Source organism: Chiloscyllium punctatum, chromosome 11 (assembly GCF_047496795.1).
Source record: "Chiloscyllium punctatum isolate Juve2018m chromosome 11, sChiPun1.3, whole genome shotgun sequence".
NCBI classification, from domain to species: domain Eukaryota; kingdom Metazoa; phylum Chordata; class Chondrichthyes; order Orectolobiformes; family Hemiscylliidae; genus Chiloscyllium; species Chiloscyllium punctatum.
Genome location: NC_092749.1, coordinates 21,655,098 through 21,675,807, shown reverse-complemented (window position 1 = coordinate 21,675,807; position 20,710 = coordinate 21,655,098). Strand labels below are relative to the sequence as shown.

The 20,710-nt window shown below is 40.4% G+C and overlaps 1 protein-coding gene across 1 annotated transcript in view; it reads right to left on the bottom strand.

Moving 5' to 3' along the window:
* Positions 1–15,530: 15,530 nt before the first annotated feature.
* Positions 15,531–20,710, bottom strand: part of adss2 (adenylosuccinate synthase 2) — an 81,340-nt gene continuing 76,160 nt past the window's right edge. Inside the window, exon 13 of the mRNA XM_072580459.1 lies at positions 15,531–17,992. Within this exon, the coding sequence (XP_072436560.1) occupies positions 17,940–17,992 (53 nt within the window). The 3' untranslated portion in view covers positions 15,531–17,939. The remainder of the gene's footprint in view (positions 17,993–20,710) is intronic.

The following is a 20,710-nucleotide window of genomic DNA, read 5'->3' as shown; positions in this document are numbered from 1 at the left end:
TGATACAAACTGTCTATAAAACATCACTAATGGAATAATTACCTCAATTCAACGAATTCAGGAAAGCAATGGAATCTAAAATTTATGCAATAGTGCTGCTGGCCTGCACCCCCACTCACTGCATTTTTACAGTGCCAAAATTTTAGAGTTCTGAAATACAAACAGAAAGTTTTGGAGAAACCCAGTAATTTGTGGCAGTATTTCCGGAGAGAGACAAAACAATGAAAATGGACTCCAATGTAACTCTTCCGAAGAAGACATACAAACTCAAATGATTAATTCTGTTTTGCTTTTGCATACGATGTAAATGGCATTTGGACAGGTACATAAATAGGAAAGGTTTAGAGAAATATGGACCAAATGCAAGCAAGTGGGACTGGTTTAATTTTGGAAACGTGGTTGGTGTGGACAAGTTGGATCAAAGTGTCTGTTTTGTGCTGTATAATCGATCATTCCCCCATGGAAACCACCCTCCTTCATGTCCTCTCAGCACTGCGAAAATATAACGTAAAAACGATTTCCACAGTTTTAAGGTTGAGGTAATAGTTACCATCAGACATGTTTTGGGTAGATTCACTGCCAACAACTACTCTTGTTGGAGCCCATCCGCATCCTTGAGGAAGCTAGTGGGCCTCATCTGACATGGCATACCAGCCTCCTGTTTTATGTCAGAGTCCTTTGGAGGAGGGATGGTAAAGACTCAGCATTTGCAGTATCAGCCCCAGCCCATTCTCTTTGATTTGACAAGCCTTGCAAGAAATGGGTGGAGGCTTTGTGGCTTACAGGTTCAGCCAACATTTCTCAACTAACGTCAGAACTCTTTCCCCAGGACAGTTTAGTTAGATTTCCATTGGACCTTTTGCAGCAAGAATTAAAGCTTTTGATATTTCAGGGTAAGTTCTTTGGACAAGGATAAAAAAAATTGAATTCTCCAATGACTTGAAATAGGTAATGTAAACATTAGAAAACCTGTGTTCAGTGCTGACAAGATTGAATTTGAATCAAGCAAGTTTGAATTAAGTGTCAATGCAATTCAGTAGTTAGTCTCTGTAATATTAAAATTAGCTAGCATGATTAAATATTCAATTATTTATAAACAGTAGGAAGAACTCAAAGTTTTCAAAGCTGTACTGTGCTTAAAAATGATCAGAATTTCCCTAAATTAGATTTGTGAAAGAGTGAATTAAAATTAAACACCAGTTGGGATTGCACGAATTTAAAACAGACTGTTCAGTGAACGAAGTAAATCAATTCATGAGGATTACTGTGAATCCATCTGGAGTGTACTGCAAATAGTAGCAAACAGCAAGTCAGCTCAAATACGAATACAGTTGGGACCTTTAACAAATTAATAACTGTTCTACAATGATGTGTTGTGATTACTTAATTGTTTTGAAAGAATTTTGGTTTATTTTTGTTAACATTTATTCCATTTTGTTTTCAAGGACTAAACCACCAAGTTCTGACGTTCAGTTGCAGTTGACCCTTGTAGCTTTGACCTTCAAACTTTACACAATGTTCAAATCTGAAAAGATACTTGAAAGAACAAACAGCAGGCCACGATTCCAAACAATGTACAAAGAAGTTTTCAAATTATCTCAATGCCAACCGATATGCTAAGAGAACATCACTTACCTTGTGGTATCTGTGTTATTTTTCAAATAAGAACTTCATCATGTACTACAGTAATAAGCTTGAGTTGACAACAAGGACAAAGACTGCAGTATGGATGTACCTACACCAGATGGATGGCAGTTGTTTGAGAAGGTAACTCAACACCAGCATCTTAGGGGCGATTTGGAATGAGTAGCATATGCTGACCCTACCAACGGTGATCACATCCCACAACAGAATCAAAAAAAGACATTATCCTCTTTGAGAAATGTTGACATTATAATTCAGACATGGTGCCTACCAAACTCTTTGTCATGGTGTGGCACAACAAATTTCAACTGGACTACTTTGCATAAAAAAAGTAAAAAATTAATTTCATGATAAGCACAGTAACAATGCTGGAATAATTTAACCAACAAAGCAAAGCACTCGTTCTATTTGAAAACAAACCAGAAGGTGAACTGTTCACGAATGAGCAAACGAAAGCTCAGCAAGTCAGGCAGCAGCTGTAAGAAAACAGGCTTAATGTTTGATCACCTTTCATCAGAACTGAAGAGATACAGAAATGTAAGGATTTTTAAGCCAACACAAATCGTGAGGTAAATGGAAGACTAAAGGAGAAGGTGCAATAGGGTAGAGCCAGGTGAGATTAAACAACAGTAATATTTAATGTTGCATTGTCCAAAATTAGTGGTCATGTATATAATGAAAGAAGCAAAGGTCATATCCAAATGAGAAGTGATTGTTCTTTATATAAACCATCTGAATACAGCATGAAGGGATTTAAAAAAAACAGAGAGCAACCCAGCAGAACAAAAAAAATTGAAGGTAGAGGCAGGAGTTATCAATGTAGAAACCCTAGTGTGAAAGCAGGCTATTCGGCCCATCAAGTCCACGCCAGCTCTTTAAAGAACATATCATCCAGACTCACCTCCCTCCACTCTATACTATTAATCCTGTATTTCACCTGGCTAACCCAGCTAGGCTGCACCTCCCTGAACATGATGGGCAATTTAGCATGGCCAATCCATCTAACCTACACATCTTTGGACTGTGGCAGGAAACCTGGAGGAATGTGCAAACTCCACACAGACTGTCACCCAAGACTGCAATGGAATCTAGGTTCGTGGCACTGTAAGGCAACAGTGCTAACTACTGAGCTAACATGCCACCCACAATACACATTTGTTGAACTCAGTGTTGAGTACTGAAAGCTGTAGAATGCAAATAGAAAGACAATGTGTTGCTCCTTGAACTTGCAGGGAGTTTCTCTAGAAGGTCAGCATGAGAGCAAGGTGGAGAATTAAAATGACAAGCTGCTGGAAGCTTGGGGCAGATTGAATCGAGGTGCTCTGCAAAATGCTCACTTAGTCTGTGTTTGTCTCCTCAGTGCAGAGACCACATTATGACAGTGGATACAGTACAATACATTGAAAGAAATACGTAGATTGCTGTTTCACTTGGAAAAAATGTTTGGGGCATTGAACAGTGAGTAGGGAAGTGGTGAAAGGGTAGGTATTGTAACTCTTAAGCTTGCAGATGAGAAGTCTTCTCTGTTCAGATTCTGAAATGAAATACCATCAAAACAGCAATCCGATTAAATTGTATTCCTGATGAAGGGCTTTTGCCCGAAACATCGATTTTACTGCTCCTCAGATGCTGCCTGAACTGCTGTTCTCTTCCAGCACCACTAATCCAGAATCTGGTTTCCAGCATCTGCAGTCATTGTTTTTACTGATTAAATTGTAGGTCAATCTTGTCTGGTAAACCCAAATAATATTGAAGTTAGTGAGTTTTGAGAAGATTTGTAGCTCAAGGTTGAGGTTCTGGTTCTAAGTTTGCCCACTGAGCTGGAAGGTTTGTTTTCAGATGTTTTGTCACCATACTAGGTAAAATCAGTGAGCCTCCAGTGAAGTGCTGGGGATATGTCCCACTTTCTATTTACGTGTTTAGGTTTCATTGGGTCGGTGATGTCTTAAATACAAATCTCCCCTCGGCACCCCACTAGCCAAAAGAATAGCAGAGCAAAACGGCCACAGAATGCTTAGAGAAATAACTAACCATGTCCACAACAGACTCCATAATTACAATCGGGAGATTTCGCGACACAATACTCATTAATGCAACAGACCATGAATGGACAGACACAGTACAATGAGCCATAGACATTAGACAGCAACAAACACAGAAAACAAAAAAAGTAGACCTGCAGAAAAGACTAGACACTTACACAAAATAACAACACAGAAGCATGGATTAAAAAAACCTATCTGACTGACTCTTAATAGACACTGAAAAAGCCGTCTTAGTAAGAGGATTAAATTACAACTTCTGGAATGCGGACAAGAAAGGTTTCTTAGCAGCATTAGAAACAACACTGAAAGACAGGAAACTCACAGAAGAAACACAGCAAACCATGAGACAGACAGTCACACCAACATTAAGCAGGAAAAAGGAAGGAAACACACTCAATACACAAGAAAGGAAAGCACTAGAAAGATTAAAAAAGATAAAAACATTGTTATCCTATCTGCAGACAAAGGACACTTGACAGTCATTTTAAACTGAACAGACTACATTGAGAAAGTGAACACATTGCTTGCAGATGCCAACACTTACCAACAGGAGGCGATAGACCTGACCCCACAACTGGAGAACCGAAACACAGCCCTACTCAAAAAATCTTCAGAAATCTGGAGAAATAAATAAGATTGACTTTCAAAAAAAATGAAAGCAGATGGATCCAATACACACAATTCTACGGATTACCCAAAATTCACAAATCAGGAGCCCCCCCCCCCCCCCCCCCCCCCAAGACCCATTGTCTCGCTACCTGGAACACCAATGTACAGATTAGCCAAGGTACTATACCAAAGTCTTAAACACTTAGTACAAGACTCATGCCACTCCATCCACTCCACCCAAGAATTCCTGAACACCAAAGACACCAAGGTAGAAAAGGATGAATCTCCTTTGACGTAACAGCCCTGTTCACATCCATCAACATCAACCTGGCCAATGAAGCACTGACTACACTATTAGAAGAAGCAAAGACACATACACCAGACACCAACAACTTCATCTGCAAGGACAACATCGTCAAGCTAGTGGACCTATGCCTTACCATCCACTTCACTTTCAATAAGAAAACCTACAGACAAACCAACAGAACACCCATGGGATCTCCAATATCAGGGTTCTTAGCAGACGCAGTAATGCAGAGACTCAAACAAACAGCTCTGCCAACTATCCAACCCAACCTTTGGGTCTGCTATGTGGATGACACCTTTGTCATCATTAAACAAAACAAATTAGAGGAAACCTTCAAGACCATCAATAATATCCTCACTGGCATAAAATTCACAAAAGATGAGGTAAACAACAACAAGTTGCCATTCTTCGATGTCACAGTAAAGTGAACAGATAATGGGGACCTTCAAACCGGCGTTTACAGGAAAACAACACATACGAACCAAATACTGAACTACAGAAGCAATCATCCCAACACCCACAAATGAAGCTGCATTAGAACATTATTTCAATGAGCCACCATACACTGCACCACAGAGGAACTATGAAGAGCAGAGGAAAATCACCTATACAGTGTATTCAAAACTAACGGGTATCCAATGAACACAATCCACACATTTCTCAGCAACAAACCTAAACAAGCAGACAAAATGCATCCAGAAACCCTAGCCACTCTCTCCTACATCAAAGACATCTCGGAAATGACTGCCAAATGACTCAGACCTCTTGGCATCATGGTATCCCACAAATCCACTAACACACTAAAACAGCAGCTAATGAACTTGAAAGACCTTATACAGACAACAAGCTAAACAAACATCATTTACAAAATACCTTGCAAGATCTGTAACAAACACTACATTGGACAACAGGCAGAAAACTAGCCAGCGGGATACATGAACATCAATTAGCCACAAAAAGACATGACCCACTCTCACTAGTGTCTTTACATACAGATGAGTAAGGACACCAATTTGACTGGGACAACACATCCATCCTAGGACCAGCCAAATAGAGACACGCATGAGAATTCCTAGAAGCATGACATTCCAACCAGAACTCTATCAACAAACATATCGACTTAGACCCCATCCTCTGAGAAAAAAACAGGAAATAACATCACCAACACTGAAAATGACATAACCAACTCAAGGAGACCAAAACACATAAATAGAAAGTGAGACATAATACCAGTGTTTCACTAGAGGCTTACTGAAGATGCTACCTAGTGTGGTGAAAAAACATCTGAAAATGAACCTTCCAACACAGCGAGCAAATTTACACCCAGAATATTGAAGTGTTATGGAGAGGACATCAAGTATTAGTCTGAGAGAAAGCGTGTTATATGATCAATTGAATGTTAAACCTTTTAATTACCTCTGCCCCCAATTAAGACAATAGTGATGTACAATTTACTCAGCTATCCATTTTGTCAATTATGGAATCAAATGGAAAAGGCAGTCACCAACATTTCAATAAAATAGGCAATAATTTCATAGTTTTGTTCCGTCTGCTCTATTTTTCTACACATTTGTGTAACACACAAACATACAAATTAGGAGCAGGAGAAGGCCATTTGGCACCTCAAACCTGCTGTGCTATTCAATAGGATCATGACTCATCTGACTGCAGTTTCAACTCCATGTTCCTGCCAACCTACAATAAGCTCAGACTTCCTTGTTAGTCAAAATCTATCTTCCTCTGCGTTGAAAATATTCAATGACTCAACGTTCACTGTTCTCTGGGGAAGAGAGTTCCAGAAACACAACCATCTAAGGCAAACATTTCTCCTCATGTCTTAAATGGGAGCTCCCATATTTTTAAAGTGAATCCCCTCAGTCTATACTAACAGTTTTGCATCGATCCAGTTTGCATGGACATATGTTAAATAACAGCACACTAAATTCCTGTTATAAAGTAAATTCATAGCAAACGTTTAATATACAATGAGAAATGGCCCCAACTGACAACAGCAGATTTTCACTTAATGATAACGTGAGAAACTACAGTTATGTAAATGTCGTCAAAGAGGAAAAAAAATTGAAGTAAAATGATTTAAAGGAATTGGGCCACTTGGCCATATTATCACCTTGAGGTTAATACAGTACATTCAAGGATCACTTATTTTACATTAAATTTCTTCATTTAAAGTTAAACTTTCATCTTTTACTTGTCAGAACATGTTGACTCGCTCATGTTCTTAAAATCTGCAAAACTTCTGCTGGTCATCAGCTATGCAAAGACAATATAATAGTTTATCAACTAAGATTTAGAAAATTCTGTTTTACAATTTAGCTCACCATTTAGATTAGATTAGATTACAGTGTGGAAACAGGCCCTTCTGCCCAACAAGTCCACACCGACCCACCGAAGCACAACCCACCCATACCCGTATACTTACCCCTTACCTAACCTGCGGGCAATTTAGCATGGCCAATTCACCTGACCTGCACATCTTTGTGACAATGGGAGGAAACCGGAGCACCCGGTGGAAACCCACGCAGACACGGGGAGAACGTGCAAACTCCACACAGTCAGTCGCTTGAGGCGGGAATTGAACCCGGGTCTCCGGCGCTGTGAGGCAGCAGTGCTAACCACTGTGCCGCCCACACTGGTGTATGTATCTTTTTAATGATTGCATCGAAAGCAGTTATCTTCTGGGTAGTTATTTTTGGGCTATTCTTGGGAATCCTACATATCACATTTGAAAATCATGGCCCAACATGAAGAACTTGGTGTCAAATTCACACAATGTAACTTTCAATATTGAAGGTGATGCAGCATCATCTAGTTTCTGGCTGAGAGTTTATTTTTGATAGTCAACGAGACACCTATTTACTCAGGAAGGGCAGGTATGAATTGTGCAGTGCATTCCGGATTGAGAATCCTGATTTTATTTTTTAAATGGCAGGCTACCTAAACTAAGACTTTCATTCAGCATCAGTAAATGCAACAGGCTTCATGATACAAGATGTGAGGGCGGCACGGTGGCTCAGTGCTACCTCTCCGCACCAGGGACCCGGCTTTGATTCCAGCCTCGGGCAACTGTGTGTTGTGTTTGAATGTTCTCTCCACGTCTATGTGGGTTTCCTCTGGGTGCTCCGGTTTCCTCTCACAATCTGAAAAAGATGTGCAGATTGGGCAATTTAGCATAGCCAATTCATCTATAGTGCTCAGGGATGTGCAGGTTAGGTGCGTTAATCAGTGGTACATGTTGAATAATAGGGTAGGGGGAATGGGTCTGGATGGGTTAGTCTTCGGAGGGTCAGTGTGAACTTGTTGGGCTGAAGGGCCTGTTTCCACGCTCTAAGGATTCTATGACTCTATTCTATGTCTACTTGGATGTACTCTTGACCATTTTTTAAAAATTAGTAAATCGATCCAATTTATAGTTTCTTAAATTATCATATAATATTTGCAAAAAGTGCCGAACATTTTAACCACATTAGAACACAGAACATAGAAAAGTACAGCACAGAACAGGCCCTTAGCCCACGATGATGTGCCGAGGTTTAATCCTAATGTAAAATATAATAACTTAACCTATGCACCCCTCAACTCACTGCTATCCAAGTGCATTTCCAGCAGTTGCTTAAATGTCCCTAATGACTCTGCTTCCACTACCACAGCTGGCAACGCATTCCATGCATTCACAACTCTCTGCATAAAGCACCTAACTCTGACGTTTCCTCTATACCTTTCTCCTAATATCTTACAACTATGACCCCTCGTACCAGTCAATCCTGCCCTGGGGAAATGTCTCTGGCTATTGACTCTATCTATTCCTCTCATTATCTTGTCTACCTCGATCAGGTCTCCTCTCTTTCTCCTTCTCTCCAGAGAGAAAAGTCTGAGCTTATTCAACCTTTCTTCATAAGGCAAGCCCTCCAGTCCAGGCAGCATCCTGGTAAACCTTTTGCGCCCTCCTCAAAGCCTCTGTATTTTCCTATAGTAGGGTGACCAGAATTGGACACAATATTCCAAGTGTGGTCTCACCAGGGACTTGTAGAGCTGTAGCAAAACTTTGCGGCTCTTAAACTCGATCCCCTTATTAATGAAAGCCAAAACATCGTATGCTTTCTTAACAACCCTATCCACTTGGGTAGCACCTTGGAGGGATCTATGTACTTGCACACCCAGATCCCTCTGTTCCTCCACACTGCCAAGAATCCAGCCTTTAATCCTATATTCAGCATTCAAGTTCAACCTTCCAAAATGCATCACTTCGCATTCATCCAGGTTGAACTCCAACTGCCATTTCTCAGCCCAGCTCTGCATCCTGTCTACATCACACTGCAGCCTGCAATAGCCCTCGATACTATCGACAGCACCTCCAACATTTGTGTCATCTGCAAATTTACTAACCCACCCCTCAACCTCCTCATCCAAGTCATTTATAAAAACTACGAAGAGCAGAGGCCCAAGAACAGAGCCCTGCAGGACCCCACTCAGCACTGACCTCCATCTATAACCACTCTCTGCCTTCTGTCAGCCAACCAATTCGGAATCCAGATAGCCAAGTCTCCCTGTATCCTGTACTTCCTGACTTTATGAATGAGCCTACCATGGGGATCCTTATCAAATGCCTTGCTGAAGTCCATATACACCATATCCACTGTTCGACCTTCATCAACCTGTCTTGTCACTTCCTCAAAAGAACTCAATAAGATTTGTGAGTCATGACCTGCCTCTCACAAAGCCATGCGGACTGCCTTTAATCACGCTATGCTTAGCCAAATAGTCATAAATCTTATCCCTCAGAGTTCTTTCCAAAACTTTGCTGACCACAGACGTAAGACTGACTGGTCTGTAATTGCCAGGGATTTCCCTATTAATTTTCCAGAAACCTTGAACAGTTGTGAAAATACATTTTGGCACTAGCACTTGAATGATTTCAACAATGTTTTTAAGATTTTTAGTTCTTCAAAAGGTTGGGGGGGGGGGCAGCAGATGTTCACAGATAAAGGGACACCTAGAAAATAGGAAGCCATCAAAAATGAGATAATGAGAGTCCAAATAGAGTATGTTCCTGGTAGGGTGAAAGGCAAAGCTGGAATGTTGGGAAATGTTGGATGACGAGAGAAATTGAGGTTTTGGTCAAGAATAAGGAGGAAGCACATGTCAGGTACAGACAGCAGAGATTGAGTGAATCCCCAGAAGAGTATAAAGGCAATAGGAGTATACTCAAGAGGGACTTTGGGAGGGCACAGAAGGTGATATGAGATAGCTAAAGAAAAATAAGGTTAAGAAAAATCCAAAGGGATTCTACAAATACATTAAGTACAAAAGAGTAACAAGGGAGATAATAGGGCTCCTTAAAGATCAGCAAGGCTGTCTACGTGTGGAACTGCAGGAGATAGGGGAGAGATTAAATGAGTATTTTTCACTGGTGTTTGCTGTGGAGAAGGATATGGAAGTTAGAGAAATAAGTTGGGGAAGTAAATGCGATATCTTGAAAAATGCTCATATTACAGAGAAGGTGCTGCTAAAAATGCATAAAGGTTGATAAATGATCAGACGTACCCCAGAACTCTATGGTAAACTAGGGAAATGATTGCTGGGCCCCTTATTGAGATATGTGTATCATTGATAGCCACAAGTTAGGTGCTGCAAGACTAGAGATTGACTGACATGGTGCTATTATCTAAGAAAGTTGGTAAGGGAAAAGTCAGAACTATAGACTGCTGAGTCAGACAGCAGTGGTGGGCAGTGGTTGGAGGGAATCTTGAGGGACAAAATTTACATGTATTTGAAAAGGCAAGGACTGAAGTAGTATTAAAGAAGACTGATGAGGGCAGAACAGTGGACATAATCAATATGGACTTTTGTAAGGCGCTATACAAAGACCTTCATTATAGACTTGTTAGCAAGGCTAGATCTTGTGGAATACAGAGAAAACTAGCCACTTGGATATAGAACTAGCTCAAAGGGAGAAGTCAGAGAGTGGTGGTGGATGGTTGCTTTTCAAACTGGAGGCCTGTGACCAGCAGTGTGCCACAAAGATTTGTGCTGGCTCCGCTGTATTTCGCCAATTATATAAATAAACTTGGATGTTAACATAGGAGGTATGGTTCATAACTTTGTTGATGACGCCAAAATTGGAAGGGTAGTGGACAGGTGTAGGAAGGTTAAGAGTACAACAGGATCTTGATCAGATGGCCAAAGGGCCAAGCAGTAGCAGATGGAGTTAATTCTGATGTGAGGCACTACGTTTTGGAAAGGCAAATCAGGGTAGGACTTATACACTTAATGGTAAAATCCTGGGAGTGTTGCTGAACAAAGAGACCTTGGAGTGCAGCTCCTTGAAAGTCACAGGCAGACTGGATATTGAAGGCAGCATTTGGTACGCTTTCCTCTATTGGTCAGTACATTAGGTATAGGAGTTGGGAGGTCATGTTGCAGCTGTATAGGACATTGGTTAGACCATTTTTGGTATACTGCATGCAATTCTGGTCTCGCTACTAAAGGAAGGATGTTAAAATCCTCTTTGTTACTACGCTGTAATATTTGTGGGTGGCACGGTGACACATTGGTTAGCACCACTGCCTCACAGCACAAGAGACCCAGGTTCAATTCCCGCCTCAGGCAACTGACTGTGTGGAGTTTGCACATTCTCCTGGTGTCTGTGTGGGTTTCCTCCGGGTGCTCCAGTTTCCTTCCACAATCCAAAAATGTGTAGGTTAGGTGAATTGGCTATGCTAAATTGCCCATAGTGTTAGGTGAAGGGATAAATGTAGGGGAATGGGGGATAAGTATAGGGGAATGGGTCTGGGTGGGTCGCGCTTCCGCGGGTCAGTGTGAGCTTGTTGGGCCGAAGGGCCTGTTTCCACACTAAGTAATCTAATCTACTTCAAAAAAGTCAGTCAATCAAGTTAGTAAGACACGATTTTCCACACACAAAGCCATGTTGACTATCCCTAATCAGAAAAGATTTACAAGGATGTTGCCAGGGTGGAAGAGACTGAATAGGCTAGGATTATTTTCCCCTGGAGCGTCGGAGGCTGAGGGCTGATCTTATAGAGGTTTATAAAATCATGAGGGGGCATGAATAGGGTAAATAGAACATAGAACATAGAAGAATACAGCGCAGTACAGGCCCTTCGGCCCTCGATGTTGCACCGATCAAAGCCCACCTAACCTACACTAACCCACTATCCTCCATATACCTATCCAATGCCTGCTTAAATACCCATAAAGAGGGAGAGTCCACTACTGCTACTGGCAGGGCATTCCATGAACTTACGACTCGCTGAGTGAAGAACCTACCCCTAACATCAGTCCTATATCTACCCCCCCTTAATTTAAAGCTATGCCCCCACCCCAGGCAAAGTCTTTTCCCTGGGGTGGAGGAGTCCAAAAATAGAGGGCATAGGTTTAAGGTGAGAGGGAAAAGACTTAAAAGGGATCTAAGGGGCAACTTTTTCACAGAGCTTGGAGCATGCATGGAGCTGCCAGAGGAAGTGGGGAGGCTGGTACAATTATAGAAAGCATCTGGATAGGTACATGAATAGGAAAGGTTTAGAGGGATATGGGACAAATGCTAGAAAACAAGACTAGATTCACTTAGGATATCAAGTCAGCATGGACAAGTTGGACCAAAGAGTCTGTTTCCATGCTGTACAACTCTTGATTCTCCTGGAATAGTTCACGAATCCTCGGATGAATTTTGGTCTTTACATTTAATGCTGCAGCACCACCACAGGCTCTCCATCCCACATTGATCAGAAACAGAGACAATCACCTTTCAACAGCCTGGATTGGTGGTAGCAGTGTGGAGGGCAGGGAGCAGGACTATGGGATGACAACCATGGAACAAAGATGGCAAGGGTTTGAGGAAATTGGAAACGGTCAGAGGTAGAGAGAAATTATTATTTCTTGCTTATTACACCTTGCAAACTTACAAGTCCAAGTCCAAGCTTCTCGTCTTGTCGACTGTAGTCATCCACCATGTATGGTCAGGTGGGTTGCAGCAAATTCGCAGATACAAGAGTCAGCTACAATTTTATGAACCATATGATTCAGGTAACCAAATGCTTCCTGGGATTATCTTGACATTTGTGATTACAGTGTGATGTGTAGCGTGCGCGTATTCTATAGAGTGCAGCTACTGATTTCACGAAATGTGTGGGACAAATCCTTAATCGCCATGATCTCTCCTGTCTGACGTCACACCAGATCTACATTGACAGTATTGATGGCGCCATTCATACTTCTCAAAACAGAGCTCTGAAAGATATGCATGGGAAAGGTAGATTAGCAGTTGGGAAGAGAGAAAAAATGATTACAAGAGCGATAGAATTTGGAGTTGATGATCATTGGAGGTGGGGGGGGGGGGGGGGAAGCTTAAAACAGAAAACTAAAAGTTGTGGCTTGGGGATGATACTCAACTCAAAACAGATAATCAAATTTGAGCAATTCACTGAGAGGGAACGTCAAGCAATTCAGCAATTTGTTACTTTCATCATTAGATTGCTCTTCAGAAGATGCCTAATACTGCAGACACCATTTGGATTCGGAGTTTGAATTTTCTTTGGAGACACCGCATCTGGAAACATTGAGCGGGAAAGTAGCAACCGTGCACTGGATTTAAACCATCACTTCCAGCATCAAAAAAAATCCCCTTTTGTAAATTTGAAAAGTTTGAATCATAGAATAAAAAAGTTACTTTAAGTGGTATCAACATCAGTTGAAATTCTCAAATTACTTCGCAAAATTATTCAGAAACTCAACTATTCACTTCAAAATTGCTGCTCTGGGGAGAGGAAAATTGCTGGAGCTTTAAACAGACTCCAACCTTTTTCCAGACGCTGCAGAATACAGATCGCTCTGTTAAAACATGCATTTTGTCAACTCGAATTCGCTGTAACGCAATTGGCGAACTGGGGATGCTATTTCGAAAGCTCAAAGTTTTAGAATGTGTTGACTGCAACGCAATTACAACACCAACACTTTGAAAGCAGTTTCTAAAGTGCAATTTTCCTATAACACGGGACTACACAAGAACACAACCATCATGTTAAAGAATTGACTGTTGGGAGAAAGACATACAAAAAGCAATTATACAATTCCATTCATTTTTCCATTTAATAAATTTAACCAAACTCTTGGCCCTCTTTAAATAATTCTTTGAAAAAAACCCAGAAGAGCAATCTAAGTAATAAATTACTCAGTTGTTTGGAGTTCCCTTTCAAAGTGAATTGCTCAAATTCGATTTGCTGCTTTGAGTATAATGCCCAAAAGCAAAGCAACAATTTTTAGTTTCCTGCTTTAGCGTAGAGCCAGATAGGGATCCTACCAATCAACTTTGATATATCTGGACTTTTTAAAAAAAACTTAAAAGACGAGATAGTAACAGGCAGGAATGTCCATAGCATTTAAGACAATTGGAGGCAGACCTTCCACATTTTTAGCAAGTTGGTTTCTGACTATAGGTGCATTTGTATTAAGTAGAGTCAGAGATGTACAGCATGGAAACAGACCCTTCGGTCCAACCTGTCCATGCCGGCCAGATATCCCAATCCAATCTAGCCCCACCTGCGAGCACCTGGCCCATATCCCTCCAAACCCTTCCTATTCATATACCCATCCAAATGCCTCTTAAATGTTGCAATTTTACCAGCCTCCACCACTTCTTCTGGCAGCTCATTCCATACACGTACCACCCTCTGCATGAAAAAGTTGCCCCTTAGGTCTCTTTTATATCTTTTCCCTCTCACCCTAAACCTATGCCCTCTGGTTCTGGACTCCCCAACATCAGGGAAAAGACTTTGTCTATTTATCCTATCCATGCCCCTCATAATTTTGTAAACCTCTATAAGGTCACCCTTCAGCCTCCGACACTCCAGGGAAAACAGCCCCAGCCTGTTCAGCCTCTCCATATAGCTCAAATCCTCCAACCCTGGCAACATCCTTGTAAATTTTTTCTGAACCTTTTCAAGTTTCACAACATCTTTCCAATAAGGAGGAGACCAGAATTGCATGCAATATTCCAACAGTGGCCTAACCAATGTCCTATACAGCCGCAACATGACCTGCCAACTCCTGTACTCAATACTCTGACCAATATCACATCGCAAAGCATTGCTTGGATAATTTATAAATGGGATAGTATGTTTACTCGCTGAGTTGGAAGGTTTGTTTTCAGATGTTTCGTCACCATACTAGGTAACATCTTCAGTGAACCTCCGAATGAAGCACCGGTGCTTTTGATTTATATGTTTGAGTTTCCTTGGGTTGGTGATGTCATTTCCTATGGTGACATCATTTCTGGTTCTTTTTCTCAGGGGTTGGTAAATGGGATCCAAGTCAATGTGTTTGTTGACAAGAGTTCCGGTTGGAATGCCATGGTACATTTAAATGCCCTTTCTCTCATACAGAGTAAACTTCTATGGGACGTCAACTTACCAGTGCAATAACTCTGGCAGAAGAGCTGCTGAAAGCTCAAAATATTATGCAACAGACCCTCCGCTCCATCTACACTTACTTAAAACCTATGATATTTCTAACTTTCCCCAATTCTGATGAAAGGCCATAGACCTGAAGCATTAACTCTGTTTTCTCTCTTATCCATCTCTCTCCACAGACGCCGCTTATCTTGAGTAATCCCAGCATTTTCTCTTTTTTAATTCGGATTCCCAGCATCAACAGCTGTTGCATCAGAAAGCGAAAAGTTTGAGATGAATTTTTCAGCACGAGATCCTTCATCAGACCTGTCACAAACCTAATCTGAAGTGATCAGATTTACTGTAGTTAAATTCAGCAAGCATCAAGTCATTTCCATGAAGCGACTGCAAAGTTGTAAGAGGAATTTTAATATTTGAATCTCCTTACACAGTACAATATACATTCTCGAATTCAAGGACCACTAGTAAAAATAATCAGAGACATTGAGGGTCATTGCAGAATTTATTTTCTGAGGATAAGTTTACCAGCCCACCTGCAGTTTCAATAGTTATGTGTTTAAAAAGTCAAGAGTTGCATAATTTACAAAGTAAAACACTTACAGCCTGTACACATACAAATTAATCATCCATGCACAATATACATGAATCCTCTCTGTAATTGTGCCCTCTCCAACCCCAAGAAAATATCTTGCACACCAGCCACATTATGAATTTACAGTACAACAAAGTGACTGACATTCTTTTAAAGAAAAATTCTGTAGGCAGAAACATAGGAAAACAGAATCTTTAGAGAACAGTTAAAGGAGCAAATAAACTGTGCAAATTTGCATTCATCTCTGGTGTAAATATGACAAATCAAATTAGAAGTCTCCCAATTATCTTCACGGACGTACACTGACAAGTGCTGGGTTTCACTGGATGAAGTTTAACTGAATTGAAAATGCTCCACAGGCTGGAAGAAGCCAATGAACCATTACTTGAAGGTCCAGTACTTTCACCTTGAAGGATACCAGTTTGTTCAATGCTAGAAGAGTAGCGATATGTACTTAGTCCAATGTTATGAACAAGTACTGAAGTGTTCTCCTGTGTGACTGCCAGTGCTCAGAGAGGTTAAAATTTTATGTAATTTTTAAAACTATACAAAATAAGCCTATTAAGACATGAAATATTCTACTTGATTTTGAACAAATAATTTTTAAAAAGGACCAGAAAATATTCAATAAAAATATAAAAAGCTATGGGGAATTAGACTAAGTGGCCAACTCCTTCAAAGAGCTGGTTGTAAAATTCTACCAATTGTAACAATTCTAAGCTGGTGTAGGTCAACCGTAAACTCTGAGCAAAAAGAGTTAATGACCCAAAATGGACAACAGCATAAGGCTGGAAAGCAAATCAGTTATAGACTGTAGGGAAAAAAAAGGCCCACATTAATTTGGGATTCTCCTGAAGCATTCAAATATTCAACATTTACGAGGGATTTGTCCATGCAAAAGGGGATCATATTTCAGAAATGATTAATAATAAAATTTTAAGTGAGGCAACAATATTGAATTGTCAACTATTTCTTTTCTCTAGCTCTTGGTTAAACTTTGCATTGAACTTCAAATCCCATTTCCACTCTCCTTGTACTTCACTTTCCCATGTGAGTTTAAAAAAACACCAAGATTTACAGCTCAGAAATTGGTCACTATGTCAGCGTATAGAGTTTCTCATCACCACATAACAGGACTTAGACATCAGAAAGACTCCAACCAATAGGGGATGAAAGTTGCTGAGTGATTACTGTATAGGCAGACCATCATTTGAGGTGAAATCTCTCCACAGATACATCTCTCATATCTTTAGAAATAGCTCCACCACTTCAACCCTTTTTAAATCTTGAAACTTCTGATATATTGTTGTTGTTAAAACTTTAAGTAACAGTAGTGTTGTTCCAGGTAATCAACTGTTAAAACAGTTTATGCTGCATCTATTAATCCCTTTACAGAAAATCATTCTTCACACTGTTTGACAGAATCTGTCATAGCTGCTGGTGTCAGCAACATAAACAAAATTCAGTTGAACCTCCCATGGATGACACAGATAACCTCAATTTAATATATATTATGTAAATCCTCCCTGGTTAGTACTATACAGTGGTGAGGGGGAGGCTCAGTTACCTTTGTGGAGAAATAAAGTTTGATGGAATAAATTTCATTTTTAATAACTACTAGAATATGACCATCAGCAAGAATCTGACAAACAAATGATCAATCTTCTGCTCACATGTATTGATGTTCCAAAACACAATTCAATGGGCTGCCTATAATGCTAAAATTATTGCAATTTGTGTTACACGTAACAAAATATTTGCACCATTACCCATTGCAAAAGGTCAAAGCTCTTGCCCTGTCAATAGAGCAATTATAGCACAAAGGAAAGGAAAGTCAGTCCGCCTCATTGAGAAACCAGAACCACATTCTTCCAGAGGAAAAGGAATAATCTTTCATTTTGTTTTATTCACCTATGTTATCAATCTTTTTTTAAAAAAATCAGCAATTTTGGCTAGATCTTAAAAAACCCAATATACATCTAAAAATCAAAGAAGTGTCAGTAGGTTATACTGAAGCTCAACAGTGTCAGAGCAATGAAATCTTAATACTTATTAACAGCAGCTTACTAAACCATCCCTGAATAAAATGAAGAGTGTACATTTTCTGAACGTTGAACAGAATTTCAACAAGTCATTTTTTTTAAATGAACTCCCACATTCTTCCCCCATCCAAACACAGAGCTTGTGCATCCCTATATTTCTGTCAGATAAAAAGAATACTAATTTTGGTATTTGAAGATGCAACATTTCCAAAGATCAACTTGAAGTTAACTCTGGGGCTCTTCTTGGCAACACCAATTCTAAAATAGCTGAATCATCGATTCTCTTGACTTGCCAATCCCAATCCATTTAACTGCGAACACAAGATGATAAGAGATCTCATTAGCTCTGCTCAAATAACACATTGTAACATAGATGAATCTGAAGGGAAAATAAGTTGAAAAAATGTCAGTGGAACAGCATCTTTCAAAAACTCATGTCTTTACGATCAATAAAACTCTTTGCAAAAGTACATGCAATAGGAAATATCGTAACCAATTTGTACACAACAAGATTCCATGAATAGCTACCATGGACCAGATCATTTACAGTGTTGATTCAGACACATATTGGCAAGGTCTTAGGAAAAATAGCTCTTTGAAAATTACCAGATAGCTATGATGGCCATATAAGGGTAGCAGGATTATCTGAAAGATGACTTTTTTTTTGTGTATGTCCTGCACACTTCACTGAACTGCTCATCTTGATTAAGCACTCAAGATCTGGAAGGCGAGTCTCAAACTCACAACCTACTGACCCTGAGAAGTGTGAACGTTATATCAGAGCCAAGGTTGACATGGCCAGGACGTATGCGAACATTTAAAAAGCACATCTAGTAATGTCAGGTCTGAAGCTGACAGAAAGGACAGCAATTTAACAATGGGGATAGTTGACGTGATCAAGGGAAGTAGAAACTTCAGTGACAGTTCTCAGTGAAAATAATATTTAAACATTCTGGAGGATGGAACGAAAATAAGATGAAAGCCTAAAATATTCAAAGTTTGTACAAGGACAAGGAAAGGAAGAGGGAATAATGACTTAATATTGACAAAATTTAAGAAAGCCAATCTTCCAACATATGTAATTACCCAATAACAAAAGGGAAAGAATAAGAGTTGCCTAGAAGTGACCCCATGCCGAAAATAAATGTTGGTTTTGCCACAGACCACTGTGAAGTATGTCAGTTACAGTATTAATATATGTCACAAGAGTGTCAGGATCCTTTTCTCTCGATGCTGACTATTCAGCAATAGCCACTCTAACACATATGCAACAGGATTTGTATGGGGTAAAAGGAGACCACCATAATTACACATATTCTAACCCAAGTTCTGTTGCTGTGCAAATACATCAGTAAAAGCTGAACTGTTGTGGAATCACAGACAATCTTTGTTTTGGCTTTTGGCATGAAGATGGAAGAGAAATGTCAGCAACAATACTGGCTTTACTTGACAATCAAAGACGTTTTTTAAAAAATGCTCCAATATCTCTATGATTGACATCTGGTTGGGATTGCATTAGAGAGTGCCAAACAGCACATACTAGTGTAGGAAGGCATAGGACAGAGTGATTTAACCTCTCAGCAAACCCACTATACTTCCACTCAGCATAGCAGCCATCACTTCTACATTAAGTCCCTTCCAGACTCAGGAACAGACAGTCCCACTTAGGTTGTTTTTCCTATTGTCATTTTCACGGTGAAGAACTTTAAGGCAAAGAGGAAGCTCATGCAGACTGGCCCAACCCAACTGGTAGCGTTTTACCAGTCTTCTGCTGGAATCGTGGTGGGAGATTGAAGTAGTTCCCTCCCCACGTTTCAGCCCAATGTTAGAGACAAAGGTGCTAGCATGGATAGAAGTTTGGCTATCTGGCAAAAAGCAGACAGTGGGGATAAAAGGGTTCGTCTCAGGATGGCAGCCAGTGACAAGTGGTATTCTACAAGGCTCAGTGTTGGGACCATAACTTTTCACTTTGTATACTAATGATCTAGATGAAGGAACTAAGAGCATTCTGGCTAAGTTTGCAGATGATACAAAGATAGGTAGAGGAACAGGTAGCATTGAGGAGGCAGAGAGGCTGTAGAAGGATATGGACAGGTTAGGAGAGTGGGCAAAGAAGTGGCAGATGGAGTACAACATGGAAAAGTGTGACGTCATGCACTTCGGTAGGAAGAACAGAGACATAGACTATATTCTAAATGGGGAGAAAATTCAGAAGTCTTAAGTGCAAAGAGACTTCGAAGTTCTAGTTCATAATTCTCTCAAGGGAAACTTGCAGGTTGAGTCAGTAGTTAAGAAGACAAGTGCAATGATGGCATTTATTTTGAGAGGACTTGAATGTAAAAGCAGGGATGTACCACTGAGGGTCTGGTCAGACCACATTTGGTGTATTGCGTGCAGTTTTGGGCCCCATTTCTCAGGAAGGATGCACTGACCTTGGAGTGTATTCAGAGGAGGTTCACTAGAATGGTCTCAGGAATGAAAAGCTTAACATAGGAGGCACATTTGAGGATGCTGGGTCTACACTCGATGACGTTTGGAAGGATGAGGGGGAATCTAATTTAAACATACAGAATACGGAATGGCCTGGACAGAGATGATGTCGGGAAGATGCTTCCATTTTTAGGGGAGACTTGAATCTGAGGGCACAGTCCTAGAGTAAAGGGACGACCCTTTAGAATGGAGATAAGGAGAAACATCTTCAAACAAACAGTGGTGAATCTATGGAGTTTATTGCCACAGAAGGCTGTGGAGGCCTGGTCATTGAGTATATTTAAGACTGAAATAGATAGGTTCTTGAGTATTGAGGGGATCAAGGGATATTGAGAGAAAACAGGAGGATGGGGTTGAGAAACTTATCAGCCATGATTGAACGATGGAACAGACTGAGTAGGTTGAATGGCCTAATTTCTGCTATGTCTTATGGTCTTATAAGCTCAAGACAGTTCAGTATAATGGATGAAAGCTATTACTATGAAGGATAATCTCAGGGCTCTTGTCGTGCAGTGTGCTCCTACCTGTAGGCCGAACGA